At 44.6% G+C, this 25,812-nt stretch overlaps 4 protein-coding genes across 9 annotated transcripts; 3 read left to right on the forward strand and 1 right to left on the reverse strand.

The window, feature by feature from the left end:
- The first annotated feature begins 1,558 nt into the window (after positions 1 to 1,558).
- On the forward strand, positions 1,559 to 9,631 carry tmprss4a (transmembrane serine protease 4a). Of its 3 annotated transcripts, none has more exons than XM_057049739.1 (13): positions 1,559 to 1,838; positions 6,311 to 6,365; positions 6,445 to 6,588; positions 6,671 to 6,823; positions 6,907 to 7,033; positions 7,114 to 7,233; positions 7,444 to 7,487; positions 7,582 to 7,744; positions 7,837 to 8,003; positions 8,150 to 8,245; positions 8,328 to 8,470; positions 8,543 to 8,695; positions 8,780 to 9,631. In XM_057049739.1, exons 3-13 carry the CDS (start codon positions 6,477 to 6,479, stop codon positions 8,789 to 8,791), a joined length of 1,290 nt encoding a protein of 429 aa, XP_056905719.1. In that variant the 5' UTR covers positions 1,559 to 1,838; positions 6,311 to 6,365; positions 6,445 to 6,476; the 3' UTR covers positions 8,792 to 9,631. The 3 variants fall into 3 exon arrangements, with proteins under 3 accessions (XP_056905719.1, XP_056905717.1, XP_056905720.1); XM_057049737.1 differs by lacking the exon at positions 1,559 to 1,838 and adding an exon at positions 4,073 to 4,449; XM_057049740.1 differs by lacking the exon at positions 1,559 to 1,838 and adding an exon at positions 4,073 to 4,445.
- Positions 9,632 to 10,231: 600 nt separating this feature from the next.
- mre11a (MRE11 homolog A, double strand break repair nuclease) lies at positions 10,232 to 15,108 on the reverse strand. 2 transcript variants are annotated; one of them, XM_057049732.1, is made up of 20 exons: positions 15,017 to 15,108; positions 14,649 to 14,727; positions 14,356 to 14,488; positions 14,111 to 14,271; positions 13,947 to 14,034; positions 13,728 to 13,869; positions 13,517 to 13,631; positions 13,100 to 13,285; positions 12,855 to 13,026; positions 12,691 to 12,771; positions 12,481 to 12,610; positions 12,304 to 12,404; positions 12,059 to 12,229; positions 11,924 to 11,983; positions 11,627 to 11,795; positions 11,157 to 11,243; positions 10,893 to 10,957; positions 10,748 to 10,809; positions 10,529 to 10,628; positions 10,232 to 10,450 (listed from the first exon to the last, which is right to left on the reverse strand). In XM_057049732.1, exons 2-20 carry the CDS (start codon positions 14,666 to 14,668, stop codon positions 10,418 to 10,420), a joined length of 2,076 nt encoding a protein of 691 aa, XP_056905712.1. In that variant the 5' UTR covers positions 14,669 to 14,727; positions 15,017 to 15,108; the 3' UTR covers positions 10,232 to 10,417. The 2 variants fall into 2 exon arrangements, with proteins under 2 accessions (XP_056905712.1, XP_056905713.1); XM_057049733.1 differs by having other exon boundaries at positions 14,961 to 15,038.
- A 129-nt stretch (positions 15,109 to 15,237) lies between these two features.
- On the forward strand, positions 15,238 to 19,247 carry cep57 (centrosomal protein 57). Of its 3 annotated transcripts, none has more exons than XR_008953012.1 (11): positions 15,238 to 15,522; positions 15,777 to 15,954; positions 16,148 to 16,348; positions 16,427 to 16,515; positions 16,805 to 16,933; positions 17,268 to 17,345; positions 17,457 to 17,549; positions 17,658 to 17,738; positions 17,971 to 18,145; positions 18,288 to 18,425; positions 18,507 to 18,769. XR_008953012.1 is itself a non-coding variant. In XM_057049735.1 (11 exons), the coding sequence occupies exons 1-11, from the start codon at positions 15,475 to 15,477 to the stop codon at positions 18,666 to 18,668; spliced, it is 1,440 nt and encodes a 479-aa protein (XP_056905715.1). In that variant the 5' UTR covers positions 15,238 to 15,474; the 3' UTR covers positions 18,669 to 19,247. The 3 variants fall into 3 exon arrangements, 2 of the variants coding, with proteins under 2 accessions (XP_056905715.1, XP_056905716.1); XM_057049735.1 differs by having other exon boundaries at positions 17,971 to 18,206; positions 18,281 to 18,425; positions 18,507 to 19,247; XM_057049736.1 differs by lacking the exon at positions 17,658 to 17,738 and having other exon boundaries at positions 17,971 to 18,206; positions 18,281 to 18,425; positions 18,507 to 19,247.
- Positions 19,248 to 20,376: 1,129 nt separating this feature from the next.
- Positions 20,377 to 23,813, forward strand: LOC130534984 (guanylate cyclase soluble subunit beta-2-like). The gene is made up of 11 exons (XM_057049734.1): positions 20,377 to 20,667; positions 20,755 to 20,951; positions 21,025 to 21,064; positions 21,220 to 21,323; positions 21,615 to 21,831; positions 21,895 to 22,215; positions 22,281 to 22,429; positions 22,524 to 22,670; positions 23,001 to 23,155; positions 23,241 to 23,392; positions 23,460 to 23,813. The coding sequence occupies exons 1-11, from the start codon at positions 20,424 to 20,426 to the stop codon at positions 23,642 to 23,644; spliced, it is 1,911 nt and encodes a 636-aa protein (XP_056905714.1). The 5' UTR covers positions 20,377 to 20,423; the 3' UTR covers positions 23,645 to 23,813.
- The last annotated feature ends 1,999 nt before the right edge of the window (positions 23,814 to 25,812 follow it).

A 25,812-nucleotide genomic window follows, 5' to 3' on the forward strand; every position in this document is an offset into this window, starting at 1 on the left:
AAGTGCATGGGGACTCCCTGTTGGCAGGTGCAGTTATTACACCTCCATCCATTTAAAAGCAAATCCACCAGTTAGCCTTAATTATATCATTAGTAGAGTTTTTGTAATGGCTTCTTTTCCACTAATAACAGGAAATTCTATTGCCTGGACTTTAGAAACTTGGGGATACTGGACATTACTTCTGGAATGTGGAATAGTGGTTGGACCCTCTGCAACTTTCCTGATCCTTCAGCTTCTACTAACCTTGCTTCTGTTTCTTCAGCTTTTTGCTTTGGTGTTTGCTGTATGAAAGAAATCTAAAGAAATCAGAGACTTTAAGTTGTACAGTATTATTGTCACAAGAAGTTGAAATATGGGAGTAAAGTCTCAAAGGTCAAACTATTACAAGACTGAAAATGATGTAACATAAGAAAACATTTCTCTCTTTTTGAAGCACAGTTTTCAATTCTATTCTCATAACATTGCAACTTTATTCTTGAAATCTCTGTTTTCTTCGCTTGTTTTCAGTGCGGCCGTAACACACCAGTGTACAAATGAAGTTTACAGCATACAGTTCTCCTCAAGAATTCTGGGAAATCTGTCCTACTCCTTTTGGGGCAACATTTTTCGCTGGATAATTTAGGTGGCAACACGCTGAGGGTTTTTTTTTTTTTGCGGGGGGGTTCCTGTAATAATGTAACTGAGGAGATCTTATCACATTTCAATGTATTCAATGTCAGAATCAGAACACAACCCAACAACGTTTCCTTGTTGATCTTGATGAAGCCAAAGGGTTTCAGGATACAGGAGGCGGGTGACCTGGACAGTTACAAATGATGCGCGTTTCCCGTCAGTCAAGTGCCATGGTTATCATACCTTTTGAAGATCGTTGTCCACTGACGTGAAGTGATCAATCATCATGCCCACACAGAAAAAACACATCACCTTCAAATGTTCATATCGGCTCACATCCAACAGACGTGGACACATAGTGCTTCAGGTTTTGCGGCCACGCAGGATATTATCAGCACTGCTCACAACACACATGCATATGCACATATATACATTCAACAATTTCCCGTAAACGGTTACGTCAGATGCATAGTGTTTTAGTCCGATTATGTTTCACGGCTGAGATAAGTTTCACATTTCTGAGTAGGTAGTGAAAACGACTTCCTCCTGCCATCTAGTCTCTTTATGTGGAACTGGGAAGCCACAAACAAACGTGAAATATTGTTCCACAATACTCAAGTTTCTGCTAAACTGACTCATAAATATAACAGATTTTGGAATTAATGTGTAGTAACAGCTCTATTTTTGTAGATATAGATCATTATGTTTTCATTTATACGTTCTGGTCATATCCTGGAAAACATTGATCACGTTTTAGGTATTGCTTTTTTAATTGAGCAGCTTAAATTCGGGGAAATCGTTGTATGTCTGCGCATATTATATGTACAACAAAGCCCTGGGCCAAATGTGAATAAAGGGGTAATTATTAACCACTACTTTTGAAGCTGCACTTCCCTGTAGTGCTTCTCTAACTTTGGATCGAGTTTCACACAGTTCACAGTGAACAGAGGATCTGGGTGCTTTACTGGTGGGGAGATGTTGTGTAATGGATTTGCTGATAAATTTGGGTGGCGTTTGCCTGCGTGACAGAGAGAGCAGGGGAGGGATAGATAAAGGGACAGGAAGAGGGAGGATTTTTTCATGGAAGTGGAGAACAAAGGTGAACAAAGTCTGAAGGCTCCTTCCTGCTGAAGCTCCAAAAGCTCTCCAAGGGCTGCAGAAGCCAGACCTTCTACTCCACAACCTTCCAGAGGCTGTTGTGAAGAAGAGCAACAGCTTCTGTACAAGTAAGGACGGGCACTATGCGTGTGTGTGTGTGTGTGTGTGTGTGTGTGTGTGTGTGTGTGTGTGTGTGTGAGATACATTTTGGTCCTCACAACTCATCTTGGTCTTCAAGTTTGTTTGAGGAAGTCGTGGTTTTTAAGGTTGAGGTTAGAATTGGGATCAGATTCAGATTCAAGTCCTGTATAAAGAAAAACAAAATTAATGGCTCAACAATAATATTTCATTCTGAAATAAAGGTTTTGCCTAAAAGTGATTGTGTGTATTCAAATGTAAAACTGGATGTGTTGAGTCTTTTTAAAGTGGAAGGAGGATTAAGTTTGTCTCTTAGCTTCATTTGAGTGAATCTTGTAGCTAAACAAGTATCTAAAATATATGACAGGATATGTTTTTGCATGAATTTATACAATAAATTTGACTCTGAACTGTTTCTAAGATGATTAAATCCTCTGAGTTATCCACTTATACATAACTAATCTGAACTAAAACCCATCCATGAATGAGCAAACGCATGAGTTTGGAAGGAAACAGTGCCACCGTTGGTAAGGAAATTAAGGCTAATGGAGGTCTGGCACTCAGTCTTTGCTGAGCTTAACTAGAATATTTTCATTTATGGGCTTTTTAAGATGCTTTATCTCATTTGTCTGACACTGTTCAACCAGGGTAAACATTTTAACCGCACGCTGACCTCGGGCTAAAGGAAATATTTTACGTTAGAGTAAATAAAAAAAGAGGATAATTGGCTGTCCTGAGAGTTTAGTTGAGTAGAGCAGAGATTACACTTTATATTCTTCATTTGTTCACACTAAAATGAACTATTTAACTAAATCGATTTTTATGAATCCCAGCAAGGCAAAATCATTGACTGTGTGTCAAACCAAGGTAAAACGGTCATTGGTCCGTGGACTTTGTGTGGTGCACTTTTAAAAGGGTCATTAAACTTAAATCGTTCATATGTATCTACAGTAAAATACTCAGAATGACCCACACAAGACATTACTTCCAGCCATTAAATAGATTAGAACAAACCTTGGACATTTTATTTGCTGTTTTTGTTGAGTAAGAAAGGCATTGATTTGCTTTGATGCTTTGATTGAGTTCTTGGATAGTCCTGTTGTTTTCTTATTCTAAGCAGCAGGAAATTAAACTGAAGCATCTTTGTTCTGTTTCTGTCTACCAACTTGGTTCCTCATAAATCATCTGAAATATACTTATTTCAACTTATTGGTATATTGTTGCATGACTACATATGACGCTTACACGGTTTTAAAGGTGCAGAAAGGTCAGAGGTAAGCAGAACTACCCAGGTAACCTTTTTTATTTATGGTTTGAACAATTATTCTTTCTCCTGAACCTGTCTTTTCCTTTTGACTACATCCATATTTGTTGCTCAGTCTCCCATAACCATTGCAGTCACTTCATTTTAAGAGGCGCTGACATCCCTCTTGACCCCTAGTCACACAACTTTCCTTAGTAGGTGCATTAAGCAGAGATTTAGCAGCACATTGAAACCGTCTGGGGGGTTAAGAGAACAGCTGCATGTTGCTTGTTGTGCTGTGAGACAACAATTAATCCAACTGGTAATGCCTGACTTGTACTGTAATTAGACTGTAAAAACACTGCGTAAAGGAAAAAAAATGACAAGCCTGAGCCTCGGGGCAAGTTATTGCACACGAGTGCTCACTCAGTGACGCAAACACATGCTCAAAAACAGAGATATGATACATTACCCTGCCCATAACCCTCCCGTCTAACCCCTAACCCTGACCCTAACCTTAACCTAACCTCAATATTAATTCAATGTCTTTACCCTCAGTCAGTCCTTTAAATTTGTGAGGACTAGCCAAAATGGCCTCACTTCCCCAATGTGCCCTCACATTTTGGGTAAAATGTATATTTTCGTACCCCATATGTAGCAAGTACAAGAACACACAAAACACAGAAAACTCCACTTCACTTCTACATTAGAGTATTTATTTATCTAAGCAGATGGACGGTGGTGTGGGTGTATGTTTGGGTTGGATTTGTAAGGCAAAGAAGCACCAGAAGGGACACAAATAGGGGCTAAAAAAGAGAGAGAAAGAGAGAGCGGGAGAGAGAGAGAGAGAGGGAGGATGTCTTTTGAAAAACGTTTGAAGTGGGAGGGATGTGAAGGAGGAGGGACAGAACTAGGGAGTGTGCACAGGTAAAAAGAAACCAAATAAATTAGGAGAGGGGGGAGGGTTCAAAACATAGCTGCCTGGAATGGTTGTTGTTTTTTGTCAGCAGGGCTTGGTCGCTCAAAAAAAAAAAAGAGTGAGCGTTCAGGAGACCAGGGCAAGTGCCACACAGCAGCTCTTCATTACAGGCCCGGGGTTTTCGAAGAGGGGGCAGGTCAGACACCCTTCAGGACGGATTCGGTTACACAGCCGGTGCAGGGGGAGAGAGAGAGAATCAAACCAGTTTTTGTAGTTTTCAGCCGGTGGACAGACTGGGAAGGTGAAGGGAAGAGTTTTGGCGGACAGAACCACAGACAGTGTTGTGCGGGAGTCCCACCTCCGGCACGGGGGGGAGAGGACAAAGTCGGATGAGCTGCGTCTGGGCCTCAACAGGGAAAACAACTCCAACAATATGTGGGTGAGTTCAAGTGGGGGAAAATCAATGGAATCAGCGGTCAGGCCAGGGGATTTGCATGGGAGTGAAGGATCATTTAAATATGAGCGTCATATCCTTGAAACAAAGGCGTGCAGGTAAGCTGTGTTTACTTTAGTCAGGCTTAACCAGTTTCTGAGATGGACTCAAAGACGTTCCCAGAGTGTGTTGAGAGTATTCTGAAACTGGAGCACAGTCAGTGTACCTGGACGCTCTTTGTTCCCGGCATGTCATAAACTTTATTTTAAGAAGTCTTATCTGAGGTCCTCACCAGTAAGAGGAAACACAATGAGCAAAAACGAAATGGGCAATAAGTCATGAAAGTGTTACGTGATGTCAGAAACTTCAGGTTTTTGGAGAGGCTGAGCAATCTGCAACATGAAAGCTTCCACACAACCACACACACACACACACACACAGATCCCAAGGCCGAAAAGTGTTACACAAACAATGGGTTGTCTGCAGAAACTAATTCTAGGAAACAGAAGGCTTAATTCAAGTTCATATATTTTACAAACAGTCGTTATGACTCATGGATTCCCTAAAATATAGTTTTCAAAACATTGACTAATCTTCATAGAAATTTATCAGTTATGGAAGTTTCAGTGGTGCAGTGGAGAATCTATAGACCGCATAAACACGTCTGTAAGGAACATGGGTTTAGATCTGGGCCTTTGATAAACCAGTATGTCTCACATATCATATCTGATGGGGACTTTCAGCTGACGAGAACATAATCCGACTCCTGCGCTAGCAGGTGGAACACCTCCACAGAACAAAGGTGTCGCCATGTCAAGGCTTTTATGAGTCAGAGAAACCCAGTTACTTTATTGGTTCATTTGCAGGAGCTGGAACAGCTCCCAGTAGAGCTGCATTAACTGGCCATGCGCTCCAGCCTGATTGGTCACTGCGGTGTCATAACCTTCAAACAAACACTCACCTGAGAGGCGACAGCACTCAGCTAAAGTGAAGTGGCAGGTTTTGAACTACTCCTCCCACTCAGGTCAACAGCCGATACCAATCATGAGACCAGTGATGCAAACAACGTCCTCCTGCGTGTTTCCACTCAGCTACATGATTGAAATCAACTTCCTCTTTTTCTATTTCTAGCGTTCTTTTGACTCATTTTTATTTAGCCTTTTTTTAAAAAAAAAAATGTATAGTGCAAGTTTATTTTACTTTTTATAGCATTTAATGACATTGGTTCCATCCATTAAATCGCAGGTATGAAACGTACAATTGATTCACACATGCCAAGCAATTGTGCACTGTGTGTATTCTGTTTCTAGAACTTGTTCTAAGCATTCCATTCTTTGCACAAGTAAAAAACACATGAAGAGAACCTCTTTGGGTGATAACCACGGTCATGAAACTGTGACACAAATTCAAAATCTTCTTTCGAAGAAACTTCCTTAAGTTGAAATAATGATGACACTGAGTTCAACATGCAAATGAGCGGGGTTTTCTGGTGCTCAAAAGCAGAAAGAAGGCATTCTCGATTCTGCTTAGTCGTGTTTTTGGACTGACTCTCAATTAACCGTTAACAGTGGTGTGACACTGTAGGAGGAAAAGGCAACAGGTGTCATATTTTATATATTTTAAACCCTTCCTCAAAGGTCAGGTGGGAACTGGTCCTGGAACTCTAACAGCACAGCTAAAATCCTAAAAAAAGAAATAAACATGTTATTGGAGAGATTACAGCTTGTTATTTTCTTTGAAACCCTCCACATGGTTTTGGTCAAACAGTGTGCTGGACTCAAGGGAAAAATTGAATGCTTTGGGACACCTCAGATACACTTGTATTTAGATGCCTCCACCAATCTTATCTAGATTTTTTTCCCCACAGACGGTCATCAACCTACCTGAGGACAGCACAAAACCATTAAACCCCAGGCGGCCAGGTAATCTAACCATTGGTCTTATATCAGTCATTAACTAATTAAGTCATACGCTAATGCTGCTGTGCCCCCTTTGTGCTAGTGGTTCCAAAACCGGGCCGCCACAGAAGGCCAATGAGGGCTCCGAAGACCGAGAAAGAAAAGTCAGCCAAGAGAAAACGAGTGGTGCTCACCATCTTCACAGTGGTGGTGTTACTGGCCATCCTCGCTACCGCGGCCTTCTTCAGTGAGTCGCCGTTCCTCCTCATAGGTGTCACCATTTCCTGATGTGGCTCAAAAGTGTATTGCCCCCTCTCTGTCCACCACAGTCAAGCAGCTGATCGACAGCAAGTATTTCTTCTGCAAGCGTTCGGTGAGGTTCATACCGTTGGAGCAGGCCTGCGACGGGAAGGACGACTGCGCGGAAGGAGAGGATGAAATCACATGCTTGACGAGCTTGACGGTCAACACAACCTTTCCAGGTAAAGACTGAGCTCTCTTTGTCAGCACAGGCACAAAAGCGGGCGTCCAAAAGAAAAATGACTCCTCTTTTTGCCCCCTCCAGTGCGCCTCATGTCGGCGCGCCATGTCCTGCAGGTCTACAGTCCCGGCTCTGGCTGGAGGAGTGTCTGCAGCGATGGTTGGAAGCAGCAGCACACGGAGGCGGCGTGCAAAAAGCTGGGATACACGTAGTCAGTTCACGTCCCGACTGAGAACTCAGAAAAGATCAGTCTCAGAACCAGTTTCAAATCATTTTTTTGTCCGTCCGCAGTAAACCCAGAAGCTCCACAGTCCCGGTGGGGGATTTGATACAGTCCCTGAAGATGGGGCCATTCACAGCCATCAGGAATGAGTTGACCTCCACACCAATACACCAGGCCACCATAGACCGGTAAGGAAGACTGACACAACTCCTCGTAGAATAGAAAGGCCACAGATATACACAGTTTATGTGCGAAGACACACTGTTGCCTTAAATGCCTTTATTTATGTTCAGGCTAACATGGATGCGACTGTCTGCTGCCCCTCACACTTCTACAATCACATTGATTTTACAGGTGTGATCTTACGGGTGTGATACTTGAAGTCTTTTTTCCAACAGAAGCCAGTGCAGTTCCGGGTCAGTCGTGTCCCTGTCCTGTTCTGGTGAGTTACATTAGTCCCGGGGGTTCACTGTACTCCTTCAGATCTGTTGGATCCAGAAGAAATGCGATTTTAAGAAGTTGTTTCTGTGTGGCAGACTGTGGGCAGGTGGGCTCTCAAGACCGCATCGTGGGGGGCACAGATGCCGCCATCGAGGACTGGCCCTGGCAGGTCAGCCTGCAGCAGGGGGGGCAGCACGTGTGTGGAGGCTCATTGGTGTCGCCGCGCTGGGTCATCACGGCTGCACACTGCTTCGCCGGGTCAGAGTAGATCCACACAGAGCTTCCAGTGAATTCCAGTCCATCGTTCTTGCTCACAGATCCGCTTTTCTCTCCTCCTCTTGCCCCTGCAGCAGCAAGAAGGAGCTGTCTCGTTGGAGAGTGGTATCGGGCCGGACCTACATGGGCACACTGGGGGGCTCCTATGTGGACAGGATCATATTAAATGGAGAATATGACCCAGAGCGAAACGACTATGACATCGCACTGATGAGACTCAGCAGTCCCATTACAGTGGGGGGTAAGAGATCTCAACACCCATTAGAACACATAAAGGGCGTTCATTGCATCTGCCCGCTAGGGGTGTAATTACAGAACAACACGTTCTTTAAGGGAATCCCCACAAGAAAAGAATCTTTCTATAAATCAGCTGTCCCTGTGCTTCAGCGAGTCACAGGCCGGTGTGCATGTCCCCTAAAGCCTTCGGGCTTCCTGCCGGATCCAGCATGGTTGTGACTGGTTGGGGTTACCTGGAGGAAAATGGTGAGGAATCTTCCCGATCTTACACACAAAAACACACACACACATCACCGCTGTAACTGAAACGCTGCCTCTCTGTCACCAGGTAAGGTTTCTCCTTCACTCCAGAAAGCCTCGGTCCCTCTGGTGGACCAGGCTAAATGTTCCAGCCCCGCCATGTATGGCCACTTCATCACGCCACGGATGATCTGTGCTGGTTTCCTCCAGGGGGGAGTGGACGCCTGCCAGGTGCCAAAGATCTTCTTGGTAAAATCACATAATAAAACCTAGTCGCGATTAAAACCGGTCGTTCTTTTGTAGGGGGATAGTGGGGGCCCTTTGGTGCACTTTAAATCTTCTCAGTGGCATCTGGTTGGAGTGGTGAGCTGGGGGGTCGGCTGCGCCAGAGAGAGACGACCGGGCGTCTACTGCAGCGTGGAAGAAATGCTCAACTGGATTCATACCGTCATGGAGGTACAGAAACACTTTCGCAAAAAACAGGCGCAAGTCAGTGACTATGATCGTATTCTAAAATACGTTTTGGTGCTGCCTCTCCAGAAAAATCCATGAGCTTCCCGCCTGAGACAAGCAGCCTCTCCGAGATGGAACTAAACAAGGAACCGGAACACATTTGGGTTAAAAATGACCCTTCAGACGTTTTGGTTTCTGCACAGATGAAGATGAACACTAGACACAGTCAAACGCAGAAGTGATTGCCTGCCCCCCCCCCACATACACACACACACACACACACAGGTGTGGTTCACTCAGGTGCCATTTCTTGGGGACATTTATGTAAAGTGTCAGCCTGGCTCATTATTAGCTCCTTTTGTCCCTGGCCAGTTTGTTTCAATGCTGCGTCGTCTGCTGGTGGTCGTGCAGCCTTTGGGTTAATTTGTAAAATAAGAGATTCCATTTTGCTGATAAAGGTGATAATTAGCCCACAAACCTCAGGTTAGCTGTCCAAAACACTGTAAAAAAGGATGCCATTCTATTTGAGGAGCACAAGGTAATCTACTTCCGCACTTTATGTGAAATGTGGTGGTTTTTTGAGTCCACGCACTGATTAGTTTGAATGTTTTCAATGCACGTTCGGAGTGCTGATGTAATAAATGATGCCATTTCCTGAAATTTAAAGATGGGGTAAACATGTAACTTTGCACGCTTTCATGATATTTGAAGACAGTTTTTTCTTGTATGTTCAAAATGACGATCAACAGTAAAACGCATCTGTTATGAATTACAGTAGAATTTAACAATAGTTGACATCACAGGATATTATAGATCATAATTGGAGTTATTACTTTTAAGCTTTGTTTAGGGTTTGAACGTAACAGTGACTGCTAACGTTTGATTGTAAATATGGTGTTTTGTAACATATTTTGTAAATACAAAGACAGCCTTCTTTCATTTGTCTCATTTCCTTGCCAGTTAGCGCCTTTGCCGATACTGGATCTGTTGCAGTTCAAGTGTTGTAGCCCTCCGGCTGCCACACCCTCTCTGGCCCACAGCTGGGAGGCTCAGCCGGAATGTCCTTTTGCTAAATTTGTAGTGACATGTAGAGCTTCAACGTCAAGAATAAAGGGGAAATAACACCTTTCTCTGCTGCTTCCTGGAACAGTTGAGTTCCGGTGTAACATCAGAGATCTCATAAATATATTTTGATTATCCATTCTTTTTTCATTAATGCTTAATTTTTAGTTGAAATATACTTTAAAGGGTTTTTTGGACACCAAACTGTGAACTGTGGGTTGAATTATTAATATAAGAACCTCATTAAGCTGAGGCTTTAATGCCTGTTATTTAAAGAACTAAAGCAGGTTTATTCCTCTTGATTCTACATTCAATGTGCTTCTCAGTAAATGTAAAAACTAAACGGCACATACAGAAAACAAGTTCTGTTTGCACAACTGACATCTGCTAAAACGGCTAAACCAGTTTAACCAGTGACTGACAAAAACCTTAATGGCAGAGTAGGAACCAAGCTCCAAATAGAAGGAGATCCATAAAAAAAACAACCAAATCCTTTATTTATTCCTTTCTGAACATCAGAGAAATATAAAAAAAAAATCACTCCTTCCCGTCCCCGATGCAGTCATTATTACCAACATTTGCATCAGCATCATATCATTTTATCTCTGTGAGGCATTCATGGGTTCCATAACCAACATCTTCCGTTCTTTCACCGTTCTCGCGCTATCTCCGGCTGGGGCCTTTGAATGGATTGTGCTGTATCAGAGGGGCAAAGGCTGTGTTTCAGTGAGAGAAGTTAACGTATTAACCGGAGTTACTTGCATTTTCTTATACCCCATCGTCGTCTTCATCACTGTCATCGAATGCGATGCCTTTGGACTGACTCTGGCTCTGAGAGCTGTATTTGCTGAAGGATGATGATATTGTTGATGATCTGCGAGAAACACGAGAGAACTGTTATCAGGATGATGCTCTCTGAACATATATGAGCCCGAGTATTCCTATTTTGACTCCTGTTGAGCTTGGCGACGCTGTAGGTGGACACAAACATACTTTGTAGGTGGACGGGAAGCTTTCATGACAGGAATGTCATCATCAGAGTCATCGATGGTCACCTGGAGATGGAGAGAGAATCCTTATTACTAAAAAGAAGGAGGACTGTCCATATTTGCTGTCCACGTGTGTCTAAGTGACTCACACTGTCCTCTGCATAAGAAGCTGTTACTCCCTTTCGAGAGGATTTTTTTGTCGTAGCCTGAAATGCTAAAGGACACGAAGATTTGATAAGTCCAAAAGTAAAAGACTGAAGATAGTTAGACCAAAATATACAAATGACATAGTGAAAGGTGTTTATTTAAGACCATCACAATAATCATGTGACAACTCTTATGCCATGTTCGGTTTTGTTTCTATTTCATCTGCAAGTATGTGAAAAAAGGAATTTAGCACCATCTCACCGCACCTTGGAGGATACTTGTGCTTTGGCTCGGCGCGGAGGCTTTCTGGGACCGGCCCCGACTGGCTGGTTTTGGGTCAGATGCAGCTGCACCTGCAGTGGTCAATGCGTGTAAACTCAGCTGATTTGCTGTGTGAAGTATAACTAAAACAACTGATATGAGAAACACCGACACTGCCAACTTTACACAGAGAAAAGGTATAACATGAATACAATTGAGCTGTTTTACCGCCCTCTGCTGGAATTTGACAGAACTGCAAATTAGAAATTGGTGGTTTCCTCAACAGCACGGATTAATAAAAATTGCTGCATAAAACTGTTACAATTAATTTCAAATCAGATTTGAATAATTTTAATTACACCCATGGGCACATGCATCAAACGCTGTGGTCAAACAATTACCAAATGTCCTGACTGGAACAGTCACAGCTCTTTTTTATTCAGTAATTTCGCATACTTTGCTGCTGCAAACTGACCTCTACCCCTTCCCCGACCACCTCGGCCCCGCCCTCTGCCTCGTGCTGGGGAAGGAACTGGCACCGTGTCTTCATCAGAGTCCATAGCAATGTCTTCAAACGCGGGACCGTCCAGGCCTCCAGAGGTTTCCCCACGTTCCAGTCGGTGAAGTCTGGCTCTGGCCATCGCCTGAGTGAGAGACGGGACATACAATTGTTCTCATTGGCACAGCTGTGATAATGTAAACATCTCTGCCACTTAGCAGACTAGTTAAATTCACCACAAATAGGTGTATAATATTGAAACTAATTGCTTACTTCCTTAATTTCCTTCTCTTCTTCTGTTGTATTCTTTTTAGAGTCTCTGAATTTCTGGATCTGAAAGCAACACAATTCATAATATAAAATCAGTCTACATTAGCCTCCTGTGTGAACTCCTGTCCAGTAGGATACCTCTGCATCTATATCCTGCTCCGTGATCACCCCTCTGGCCTGGAGGTGGCGCTGCGTTTTCTCCAACTGGTAAGTGATCAGCTCCTCAATCGCATCCTTCTCATCTTTGTCTACGAACTCCCGGAGGGCCTTCCCCATGCCCTGCTCGGTCAGAAGAGACAGCTGCACCGTCTGCAGGGACACGGATAAAAATGTAAAAGACGCGCAACACGTGCTTGACGGCGAAGGCGGGGTGCCTGCTGTACCTTCTCGGCTGCCTCAAAGTACTGTTTAACCAGGTCCTCCACCCTCAGCCCCTCCACCGCAGCGCTTTTCATCACTTTATTGTAATCCACGTGTACCTCATCTGAAAGACCAGAATGTGATTTTTGCATCAGTACTCCAGGCCAGCTGCTCATCCACAGTGGCACATTTGAGCCGACCATTGATGTCTTCCTTCTTCTCGCGCCTCCTCAGGAAGTGAATGATGTCTTTGGGGTTTGCCACTTGGTCCACAAATTTCTGGCTGAAGCGAGATGTGTTGAATGTCTCGAAGCCGCCGCTGTAGTCCACCTGTAGAAAACCAAAAGCTACGCTTACGTGCGCTTGTTAATTCAACATTTTGATTGAGGAGGCAAACATGACCAGCTCACCCTCAGGCGGATGATAGGCTTCTCTGGGGTGAGCGGACACCCGAGTCGTTCTCTCTCTGCGTCTTCTAACATCTCGGCGACCTACAGAATGAGAGGAAGAGCATTTGAGGTGGACAAAGAGCAGAGAAGATACTTGCTGAGTGTTTCTGACACTGAAACCTAACCTTTGCATAACACAAGTTCTCCACTTTCTTCATGACCTGCGGTGTTTCTGGCATGAAGGCGTCTTCGTAGTCAGCCAGCACCACGTCCTGTATGAAGAACTGTCGCACGGTCTTTAGGGGGATTTTTTCAAGATTCATCCTACGACCTTTGACCCTCAGCAGCCCGATGTGCCTGAAAGTACAAACAATTTAGCTACAAACACCCTCAGAGTGCTAAGAGATACTCAGACCGTGTCGCTACGTACTTCTTGGTGGCTTCACCGGGAGACAGGGAGGTGGCTACAGAACTGCCAGGCTGGGTCACATAAAAGAGCTGCTGCTCGTTTCTGGTCGGTGTGATCAGACACTCGTGTTCATGACCCCACACCACCAAGTCCAGGAAATCATCCAGGAACTGCTCAGGGATGTAGTTAGTTGGTCCATGTTTACTTCTGGAAAAACAGAGTTCATAACATTGTAACAGGATGTAGAGTTAATAATATAGTTTTAATTATAATTCAACTGTTCTGTCAGGAAATGCAGAAAATATTAATCAAACTAAAATAGATCATTTTATAAACAATATTATGGTTTCACTACAAGTAGACGAACAAAGAGCCTCTCCATTCTATGTATTTATAATATTGTGGTATTCCTGGAAACATTCAAATGGAAACACGCACCGGTTCTGATGGATGGCGAAGAGGTTAAACCATTCATCTTGGTCTTCTTTGGGGCGAAGCATCGTTACTTGGTTGTTGACAAACATCCTGTACAAGCGCTCATCGGGGATGGAGCCTAAACACACACATTTTATAGTTTAAAAAAGACATAATTCCTTCTAATTCTGCATTTATTCTAAAACTGCGCAAACTAAAGTCAACACACACTCACCCAGCCCATACAAAGCTAGCTTGGTGCTGCCTTTCTGCAGGAGGATGGGACTAATCTCGATCCTCTCCACTGAATGGGAGTGACCGAAGTGATTCACAAGTCCAGAAGCACTCAGCAGATCCAAAGCACATAAACCTTCAGCCTGGCAGAAAACGGATGCATGCTTGTTTACATCTCTGGTCGTGCAACAAGCATCTTTTTCTCATAGAGAAAACTCACCCCAGTTGGGTCATCATGGTTACCATGTATGCTGAACACTGGAATCGATATATTCAGGTTCTCGTCCTGATAATTAACCCAGGGGAACCTGCAAAACAGTAAATTGAATATGTTCACAAATGTGACATTTATAGATTTGACTAAGAAAAGCGAGCAGAACTGACTTGGTGGTGTTAAAGTTGACAGTCTGATCACTCAGAATGTTGAAATGAATGGGTGAGTCTCCCATGCAGTATTTCCTGAGCATGGTGATGCAGCTGTGGAGGCACCGTCGTGTCGGTTTGTTGTCGTGAAACAAATCGCCGCCCAGCAAGATGAAATCGACCTGGAAAAGAAAAAGGAAAATGTGGCATTGAGATGTGAACTATTTCCTTGATTCTCATTTAAATGTGAATTACATGGCATGTACTTGATTGATCTTGGCACAGTTCAGGATCTCATTTAGTGTGTTGTATGAGTCATTGCCGCGGATGGCGTCTTTCTCCAAGTAACCAAGGTGGATGTCTGTAGAAATGAGGATCTTGAAAGTATCCTCATCATCCCTAAAATAGTCAAAGATATAATGTAACTCTTACATCAGGTGCTTGATATATTAGTATCAGTTGGATGTAAATATATTATTATTCAGTGAATGATCACTCTATTTTTTATTGATAAAGAATAATCAGGAAACATCCAAATCCTTAAAAAAAAACAACTCACAGCGTGTTCTCCGAGGACATGGTGACGAAGGGAAAGTAAAAGTTGTTTACACTTCACAGGTCGTCATTTAAAGTCTAACCTGTAGAGGATTTACACCATTATTTTAAGAGAGCGTGACAATTTTATGGAACATGAATTAGCAGTAATTATCATTTTATACAGAGGTAGTAGGTAACAGCAACATGTGACTGAATAGAAAAATATAGCGGGCCCTTAGCTTATTATTGCGCATATCAGCGTGACCGAAAACACAGTGTTAAACTCCTGTTTGAGACTAACTTGCAAATAATTTGTAAAATGCTAAATATATACCGTTTATTGTGTCCTTATTTTTTAGCTACGTGAATAACCAGTTTGTATTAACCCACCTACAACTTGGCAACTTCTTGCTAAAATCCCGGCAAGTCTTGCAGCCCTTTTCCCACCCCCTTCGGATGCATGGTAGTTAATGTAGTTTTTAACAGGTCATTCTCCAAATAAACTCTAATGTATAAAACTACATTTCCGCAAAGTAACAAAGAGTGTTCGTTTTGAATACAAGGGTACGCCGGTCATACATTGTTTCTGTTCATGGATGCGGAGACTGGCTCACGGGCAACACCGGTACTCGTATCAATCGCACAGAAACTGTTCCTTCAGCGATATGTTCCCTTTCACAACCCCATGAGCACCAACTCCTAAAAGGTGCTTCGCGAGCAAAATTGTTATTTATACTTTATAGTTCGGGTCAAATAGGCATTTGATTTCCTTAATTTGAGCACGTTAACTGCCTTTAACTTCCTGGTTATTTTGCACGAGCGAGACAGTCTGGATTGGCTACATTTTAATGGAGACCCTGTCAAAAACACACACTGCTGACGCTAAGCGGGAAAGGGTAAAAACTTAATTTAGCATTCTTCGCTTAATATATTTTAAAATTATGCAACACCTCGTTTGTTTGTAACATCCGCAGTTCACACGACTTTGTGAAATGTTAACAGCAGCTGCTATAACTTAAAAAATAAGGTTTGAGCACGAACAGATCCGTTCATATGCAGTTTACCTTTTGATCTGATAATGTGCTTTAAAACTTATCCAACACTGGTGAGTAATTATTGATGTACCGTAACTCATTTCTTATTTCTGCAGGGGCACTGTCCAGCTGCAGCCAGAGCAACAGTACCTGACAGCCATTCATCATACAAAGAGTATCCTGTTCATCGTCCCTTAATCCACACATTGGTGCATCATACACCCGAGACGCGCACACACCACCCCTGTCGCTCATCGTCACCGAGCAAGGCAATCCCAGAAACCAGCAGTGAAGGTAACTTCGACTTTTGTGCGTTTGCACCATTTCCAGTCAGGTGTTGCAGGTCACCGTGGTTACATATGCAACCTGACGCTACACTACATTCCTGTCTCTAATTTCACCCACCGCCAAAAAGCTGATATTGTATCACGTTACACGTCCCATTATTGTGCATGATCTCTCACGTGCACTCCTTGTGCATCTGCAGCGATCCTGTCTGCACTGAGGAACCTCCAGGAGAAAATCAGGAAACTGGAGCGGGAAAAATGGCAGGCAGAGCTTAATTTGCATAGCATAAGGAGAGACGTATCACACGCACACCTGCAGAGTGACAAAGTCACACAGACACCCCTGAATGATCCAACAGACATGGAACAAGAGACAAGTGGTTGGCCCAACTGCAATCAAGGTGCATGTGCGAGTAATAGGCTCTGTGCTGGAATCATTGTTAGCATTGAGTCTTGATATGGTGCATCCTCATCCACAGTGTTGATCACCAACCTGGCGGCTGCAGAGTCTCGCTGTGCGAAGCTGGAGCGGCAGCTGGACGTCATGAGGAGGCTCCTGGCCAGTCAGGTTAATGCTAGTGCCTGTGCTGCTGCATGCTGACACTTTTCTGTACAATCAAAACAAAAGATGCGAATGTTCCTCAACATTTAGGCAAACATATGAATGGATGTGTAAAAGAATCGGATTGAGTTTTCACTTGTCAAGAAAATGCACTTGTGTTGGTGTTCAGAGAAGAATATGTGCATGTTAAAAAAGAACTCTTAAATAAAGACAAAGCACTATAATCAAAAGGTTTTTTTTCATGTAATTTTGTGTAAGAGAATTGTATCAAGCAGTGTTAATTGTTTTCCATTAGGGCTCTAAGGAGACAACCAAGGCAGCTGATGGACAGTCTAAAGTGGTGCCTGAGCCCGCTCAGTCAGAGAAGGTGAAGAGGCTGGAGCAGGATTATCATCGGCTGACGCGCACGCAGAGCTACAACGAGGTAGAGGAGTTCTCTAAGATTGCCTGTAGATGAAGTCTGAGTGGAGAGTCCGTGCATTAATGCATTCATGAGGGATTGTCCCTAATCTGACCAGTTATCAGTTACAATCTTTGACGCATGGACCTTCAGAATTAAATGGGTTATTATTGGCCTGGTCCTTATCCTCCTCGTACAGGAAATCCTGCATATAGTGTTAGGAAGAATAGCATGCTAACAGCTCATTTTAAAACTTGATTTTAAGTGGCATTCATTGAAATGCTCTTGAATCCAGTTGTCACAATTAGTATTGTTACAGTCAGATTATTGATTTGGTGTCTGTGTCTGAATCTGGCAGATGAAGATTCGGCAGCTGGAGATGAAGCTGCAGGAGGAGGAGCACCAGAGGAAGCTGGTTCAGGATAAGACAAGTCAGGTGACTTTGCCTCATTAAGCCAATGCTATTTCTTTTAAAGGAGTTAGATGAGTTTTCTTGCTGCTCATAAATTCTTCAGACTAATTGTAGCCATTTTGTGTGATGTGACAGCTGCAGTCAGACTTAGAGGCCAACAGGATACTGCTGCAGTCCGTGTCCCCCCACCTGGCCAGGAGACGATCCAAAGAGAAGCCCCATCCAGTGGTAAAAACTCCTATCCCTTAAATTTATATGCAAAAAAACCCACCAGACAGCTACAGTCGTTAGCGTGACTTGTAGAATTTACCAAATATGTTGCTTTCCTCTTTCTAGAAACATTTACCTGAGCGCTCGTCCCGCACCGAGCCGCACTACAGGCTGAGCCTCAGAGACGTTCCGTTTGTGGCAGGAACGGTAATAGGCAGCCACATAAAAATTACCCAAAACTTATAAATGAAAAGTGAAACAAAGGTTCAGCTCTGGATAATTTACACAGCACTGTTTCTATCTATCAGCAGTGCGTGTAAATTTATTTGATACTCTATTTATCTTATTTTTCTCTGCGTGCTCTGCTGTTGTTGCACTGTAATTTTCCCCGTGTGGGACAATAAAGGACCGGAATCGGAATCTTCCTCTTTCTTCCCAGTCTGCAGGCTGTAGCCACTCGGTGCGAGCGAACGTCCAGTCGGTGTTGTCCCTCCTGAAGAGACACCAGCCCCACCTCTGCAACCGCCGCGTGCTCTCCACCGAAGCGAAGAACCAGGAAACGGGAAGCCACAAGCGTTCGGACGCCCCCTCTCCCTCCTCCCCATCAGCCGCCGGTGAGGAGGAACTGTCAGAGCTGCTGCGAGCGCTACAGGAGGAGATGCGGCTCATGAGCCTGTGAGTGCGGCCGCAGCAGACGTTTGATGGGAGGTGCTGCTCTGCGCCGCGTTACAGTTTGTCTGCGTCCGCAGGGAGCAGGACGAGTTGATGAGACAGCAGGAGGCCAGCGTTTCGGAAGAGGAGAGGAGAGGAGTTCAGAGGGAGCAGGAGAGGCTGCTGGTTAAGATGGAACACAAGGGAGAGCAAATCAGCAAACTGTACACACACGTCACACAGGTGGGATTTTTAAAAATATGCAGCTCAGTTTACACACACACACACACTCAATGAAAGCTTAATTCTGTGGCTACTTTCTAGATGAAGAAGCTCAGAAAGGAAGCCTGTTCCAGGGTGAATTCTTCAATGCCCACTAGGGGGCGCTCTGCTGGAGCGGTTGGAGGCAAACCAGGGGAGAAAAGCAAGAGAAACCTGGAGTTGCTGAGGGACATGAAGGCTTTACGGATGTCGTTACAGACCTGAACCCAGCAGCACATCAGTGCAGCATGATTGACTCGTCTTCTTTGTTTGTTTAAACCGAAAAGTTGTTAGTTTCAACAATTAAAAAAGTTTTCTTTTAGGTGTTTAGGAATAAGACTGGCTGTATTATATTTATTAAATTTTTAAAGAAACTTGGTAACGTTTAAATTTTTTATCTTTATTTTGATGTTGTACCAGCAGGGGGCGTAATAGTTTTACTACAGTTTAGTTGACAGTTTTATGATGAGTATTTTTTAAATGGGATTTTTTTTCTCCTCCTGGTTGAACTTGAATCATAAAAAAGCAATTTTTAGGCTTTAAGATGGTTACAGCTGTCCACAGTTTTGATCCTGAAAAAATCTGGTTTAAGTCTTTGGCCTATAAACCCATTTCTGCGCTTTGACTGGGCTGACGGTGTTTCAACACATTAAAAAGCACTTTTATGTGGTCAAATTGACTAAATACTGCAGCCCGTGTTTTATGTACAATTATTTCTCAAAAAAATTACAGCATTTTTGTTTACACCTGCAGTTTATGTTTTTGTCTAATTTTGCTGAAATTATAAATTTATGTATAAATGAATCCTCCATTTCTCTTTTGATTTTTTAAATTCTAATTTTTTGTCTGTTCGTCAAATTATCTTTAGTAATCCACAATTACGATGATTATTTTGCAGCAAATCTTTTTATGTTCTAGCTTAATGAAACAAAATTGGTCATTTCTCCAAGGTGAAATAAATATACCATAATGCTTATTGGTCGTCCATTAATCAGCTCCAATATCAAAAACAGATGAAAGTGAATTGGTGATGATCTCAGGAGTGTACCTGAGCTCCACGTGCAGCGCTGAGGTGTTGATGGCGAGCTCCTCTGGGCTGGACAGTGCAGCCTCCGTGGACCGGACTTGCTCCAGCATGTTGGACTCCTCTTTTCTCACATTTGCAGGGAGTAGGAGCGCTTCATTCGGGCAGATTTGTTGTCAGGTGAAGGTTTAGTTTTGGCTTCTGACTTTTTTCTGGGTAATTGTGGCTAACTGGGGTCCAGATTCATCTGCAGGACGGCACCCCTGGGCTTCTGAATGTTCACTTGAACCTCCGGTGGCTGTCATGGTGTAGTATATGGATAAAATGATCTTTTTTAAGGACAGAATGATGGAGGCAGCTTTTTCTCTGGATTTACTCGGACAATGATGTGATGGAGACCTGACACGAATCAGCTGGAAAGATCTCATTGCCACCCTGCAGATATGGTACTCTACCTAGCCGTCCTATTCAATTCATTATCTCAGGACCCTTTTTCACAATTACACAGACATGATTTTGGCGTGAACGTGTTCGCTCTGTACAGTACGGATTCATCAACACCTGCTTGAAGTCCATGGTGGTGGAAACGTTTGGAGAGGAGACCTGGCTGAAGCTCAGGTGAGGTTCCTCACATCTCTTTTTCCCCGTTGTCAATGCAAAACCATGAACTTTGTAGGTTCCTCCAAACCCCTGCAGGGAGGAAGCCGGGGTTCAGGACAGTTTCCTCACATACGAGGTGTATGAAGATGATATCACCATGCAGCTGGTCGCAGACGCCTGTAAGCTTTTAGGTAAAGAAACAGAAAACTTTGCTCAGTTTTAGAGTATAAAATAGAAATAATAAAATGCTTTTTTTCTGCTCCGATTCAATTTTTTCAGGGGTGGAGCCGCAGGTGGTCCTGAGGCAGTTTGGGGAATATTTCTTTAAGTTCTGCAAAAGCTCCGGTTATGATCACATGCTGCGCACTCTGGGAGGAAACCTGTGTGAATTCACTGAGAATCTGGATGCCCTCCACAGCTTCCTCAGCCTCTCTTACAAGGTGAGATCGATCCCTTGTTTCTTTGCATTTATTCATTTTACAGTCTTTGTGCCTGTGCAGGAAATGAACGCGCCATCCTTTCGGGTGGAGAGGGACCCCGATGGCGCGCTGCTTCTCCACTATTACTCAGACCGCAGGGGCCTCTGCCAGATTGTTCCTGGTATTCCAAAACACTTCCTCTGTCATAAATACCTGTTTTATTCACAGTTTGGTATCATTTTGCTGCTAATTCTGATCACTATTATAGGTATTATTGCAGCTGTTGCAAAAGATTTTTTTGACAGCGATGTAACAATGGAGGTGGTCGACCAGCTGGAGGAGCTGGAGAGGACAGGGAAGAAGGAGCATGTGGTTTTCCTGGTGTCGGAGCAGCCGAGAGCTCGAGCCAGCAAGGGTCCGATAACCGAAACCCCTCGTTCTCCGGTCGCTCGACGCGATGCGGAAGTCAGTCAAGGCAAAACCTGAAGGTCACAATGAGGTCACTGAAATGTCAACCCTGTTCTCTCTGCATCTGCAGGCGGCTCAGCCAGAGAAGACCACCGTCAGCAAAGGCAGAGGTAACTGGGAAGTGATTCGAGGGCTGGTTCAGCTTGGGAAAGGTAGAGTTCTGCCCGAGCTGAACGTGCTTGAATCAAGAAGGAAAACCTTCCTTTGCTGTGTCATTTATACAAAAGTGTTGGATGCAGCCGTACTTGAACTTCTTGTCTTACAGGTAAATTACTGAGGGACTTTCAGCCAGTCTACCCTGAAGCACTCAACATTGATTTGGAGACTTTCTGCAATGCTTTCCCTTTCCACATAGTCTTTGATGAGCAGGTACAGCAGTTTAGAGGAACTCATGTGTGAGTTACAAGCATGGCCACAATTGGAGTGATCCCATGTGTGTGTGCCTGTAGTTGTTAACATTGAGCATCCATATTCTCATTCTACTAGCAAAGTGAGGTCATCTTTGTGAAGTTGGGCATTTTGGCCGGTCCTCACAAGTTCAAAGGACTGTTTAAGGGTTAAGTACAATGTGTGTGTGTGTGTGTGTGTGTGTGTGTGTGTGTGTGTGGTGTGTGTGTGTGTGTGTGTGTGTGTGTGTGTGTGTGTGTGTGTGTGAGGCAGCTAGTGGTGCACCAGGCGGGTGTGAACCTCCAGAGACTCGTACCAGGACTCCAAACTATGAGCATCCATCTGGACCAGTACTTCAGCATTGTGCATCCAGAAGTCACCTTCAACATCACCAGCATCAGGAAGTTCATCAACAGCCACTTTGTCCTGCAGGCACACAGGGAGATGATGCCCAGAGTGTGGAGGGACCGGCCCATGCTGCAGCTTCGAGGTAGAGACCAAAATCAATTTAATAACAGGCAGACGTGAGGATTGTCGTATTTGCACCTCTCAGGTCAGATGATCTGGATGCCCATGTTGGACCGGATGCTCTATCAAGCTTCTCCGCTGCTGAGGAGCCTCAGGGAACTGGAGGAAAGGGACATGCACATCTCAGATATCGCGCCGCATGACGTCACCCGCGACCTCATCCTGCTCAACCACCAGCGCCTGGCTGAGATGGAGCTGTCCAACCAGCTGGAGAGGAAGAAAGAGGAGCTGCACCTGCTGTCTCTGCGGCTAGAGGAGGAGAAGAGGAAGACGGAGAACTTGCTGTACGCCATGCTTCCCAAACACGTGGCCAACGAGCTGAAGGAGGGAAAAGCAGTGGAAGCAGGTTAAAGAGACGTGAACGCCGTCTGCGTGTGCTGCGGGGATTTCATGCCTGCTTTCCTCCTGCAGGAGAATTCCAAGAGTGCACCATCCTGTTCAGCGATGTGGTGACCTTCACGAACATCTGCGCCATGTGCGAACCCCTGCAGATTGTCCAGATGCTGAACTCCATGTACCTCAGATTCGACCGGCTCACCACTGTTCACAATGTCTACAAGGTACAAACAGACTCGTAACAACCTAACTAAGAACCGGAGCCGAGGTTTAAGTTTAATTCTGCAGTCTGTGATGGCATTCATGGTGTTTTTCCAGGTGGAGACAATAGGTGATGCATATATGGTGGTGGGTGGGGTGCCCATACCTGTCTCCAGCCACGCCGAGAGGGTGGCCAACTTTGCTCTGGGTATGATCGTGGCTTCCAGGGAGGTTATTAACCCTGTGACAGGAGGACCCATTCAGGTACAGGGATTGAATATGGAAACGTGGAGTGGCAGAATTTCACTAAGCATATTCACACATGCATTATCTCAGAAAATAGGGGCTGATACCATGCAAAAAAATACAGATTCATTGTATTTATTGATTTTTCTGCACCCTCTAGGGGTGTCTAAGCCCAGACCTCAAGGGTTGTAATCCAACCAGGTTTTCTGACCTACCAGGGAGGAAACTCTTTCAACTGGGTTCCCTCTTGCCTTGGTTTTCTGCCTGGCAGGACAAAAAACCTGGCTTGTACCACTCAAGGACTGGGTTTAGACATCCCTGACTTAAATCAATACCTGTGTTGCTTAGATCCGCGTGGGTCTCCACAGCGGTCCAGTCCTGGCAGGTGTGGTTGGGGAGAAGATGCCCCGATACTGTCTGTTCGGAGACACGGTCAACACAGCGTCACGTATGGAGAGTCACAGCCTCCCCGAGCGAATCCACCTGAGCCCAACGGTCTACCAGTGAGTACACACGCAGGGCTCTGGATATTCACGTGTGAACGCACATTCGTTGCAGGACAGGCTTGTGCCTCTTTGTGTTTTGTAGAGCTTTGAAGGATAAAAGCTACCTTATCCAGAAGCGTGGAGAGATTGAGGTGAAGGGGAAAGGCATAATGAGCACATACTTCCTGGAGAGGAACCTAGGAGCCACCGAGCAGCAGATTATGGGTCTTACTGGTTGCCAGGACGATCGATCAGGTCTGAGCACATAATTCTAAATGACTCTTAACATTTTAATGTCACTTGTTTTGTAACTGTTCTACAGGCTCTCAGATGCAACACAAGGATGACGCACACTTGATCCCGATGAAGTACCACGATAACCCCAGCGAACCACGGCCCTGCTCAGCCCTTATGGAGACAGAGAGTAGTGGTGTGGGACAAATGAGCAGAGCTGCAGCTGAAACTGCTCACCAGGACACCCACAGCCGCCTCTGCGTGCTTCTCTGAGCTTAATTGTCAAACATTTGTGTGAACCATTTAGCACTCCTCTTAGCAAGATAGCCAACTAGCCTTTGCATGCATCATCCTATCTGTCTTCACTTCTGGGTAAATAAATGTGTACATAAGGGTTAGATGTTGCCTTAAACATGCAATAAATGTACGTGTGCTGTCCCTTTAATCCATTGCTAAAATCAGCTAAAACCAACACATTATTAGAAACGTGAATGTGAAACACATAAAACCCTGAATTATTGTATTACATAAAGGAAAAAGAAAGAATAGATAACAACATGAATCTGTAATAATACTGTTTATCATAGCAAATAGCTTAAAGCTGATTTGTTTTAGGGCAAACCGATTCTGTTGTATTTACACAGGTGCATATATGTGAAAGTGGGCACAATGCTGTGTTTACAGCTTAATGATATGCACACAGCCGGAAGAAACAGAGGTGAATAAAAAACGAGGTTCTGTTTACACAAAGTCTGAGTCAGTGACCGCAGCCATCTATAAAAGAGCTGTTCCAGAAACCACACCACTCAGAGCCCAGACATCTGATCCTCACTGCCGAGAACGTTCCTGGATCTCCGTGGCCCTAATGAAAACCACACCTGTAACCAGAGTCTCGTGCCTCTGTGGTCACGGTGTGATAAAACTGGTCTGGTGACCTGACTGGAGGCGCTGTCCCGCTTTGTATTTTAGTTCCTGAATGCAAAAAGTTCTGGCTCTCTTCGCTCAAGAGTCAGTCTCACGGATAGAGGCCAGCTCTGTGATTCTGGACCCGTTCTGGTCTTTGCTGAGAACGGGTCGGTTGGTGTAAATGTCGTCCACAGGTAGAAGGAAGGTGACCGTCTTCACCTTGGCTCTGAAATACCAAAGAGACAGGGAACATAACTACAGAACTACAGTGGGGAGTGAGTCAACACCAGCTATCTGTATCCAAGCGTATTATTTGATATAGCCTGACCTGTTTTTGTGCATATATTCCTGCAGGGAGCATCTGCTGGGGACCAGATCCTCCTCTCCAGAGGTGGGGTTGCTGTACATGTTGTCCTGCAGATGGATCTCTTGTTCCAGTCTTCTCCAGCCTGAGGTTGTGCATCGCCGATCTCGGTCAGGCCCTCGCTCCCGCTCCCTCTCGCTCACGCCAGCCAGGCTGCCGTTTGCGGAGTATCTTCGGACGGTCATGATGGTTGTCTCTGTGAAATAACATCAACGCTTGTCTCACTGAAGACACAGAGGGTACCATCGGTCCGGTCAAAGGTGATGAATAAAAAGAGACATGGGTTTAAAAACCAAATCATTCTATCTTTATGAGCAAAACTGTGAAGCAATAATCCTGTAGGATCTCACACGAGCATGATAAACTCCTCTGGAGGAACCAGCACGCTCTTCTACCTTGATTTTGACCCTTCAGGACGGGCGCAGACACGTTGCGCCTCAGGTGCGGGTTTTCCTCCGGCTGCTGCTCTGCCTCTCCGGGGTCATCCCCGGATGACAGCTGATGACAATCCGCCCTCAGCTGCCGGTTTTCCGCCTCCAGCTTTTTTATCTCGTCGCGCATCTCCATGATGACGCACGCCAGGCCGCGGCTGCTGTCCACGGCGCCGCTGCAGCGCTGCCAGAACCAGGGCTTCCCGAACACCTGCGGACTGTCGCGCAGCAGAGGCTCGTCGCCGAGATTCCGAGGCTTCAACATGCCGCTCCCGGTGGGTGTTTGAGCTCCTTCCTTCAATCTCAGCCCGGGATCTCGGCGCTTGGCGGGGAGATTGCGTCGCCTTTCGCCTCTTGCGCACCTCTGGTCGTCGAACGGCGCAGAGGATGTTTTATTAAGTAGCAGCCAGAGTCCAGTTTCAGGAAAACTAAGCAGGGGTCGGAAATGAGATGTGCACCTGAGCCTGGTTTACCACAACATGCAAAGATCCCAAAACTTTTCATGCCCACAACAATAACTACAATAGAGTCCAGAACACCACATATTGAAATGAATTAATGAATTCCACGCTTGAATTGCAAACATCTTTCAGAATTCATTGGAAAGATTAACCTTTTTTTTTTCAACTGTATTTCAGAACGCAGAAGAAAAGACTGTGATATGGCCTTGTGGTCCAGATGTGAGGTTATATTATTCCACATAGAACATAACATTAAAATCTTTTGGCCGAAATTACATC

Source organism: Takifugu flavidus, chromosome 12 (genome assembly GCF_003711565.1).
Source record: "Takifugu flavidus isolate HTHZ2018 chromosome 12, ASM371156v2, whole genome shotgun sequence".
NCBI classification, from domain to species: Eukaryota; Metazoa; Chordata; class Actinopteri; order Tetraodontiformes; family Tetraodontidae; genus Takifugu; species Takifugu flavidus.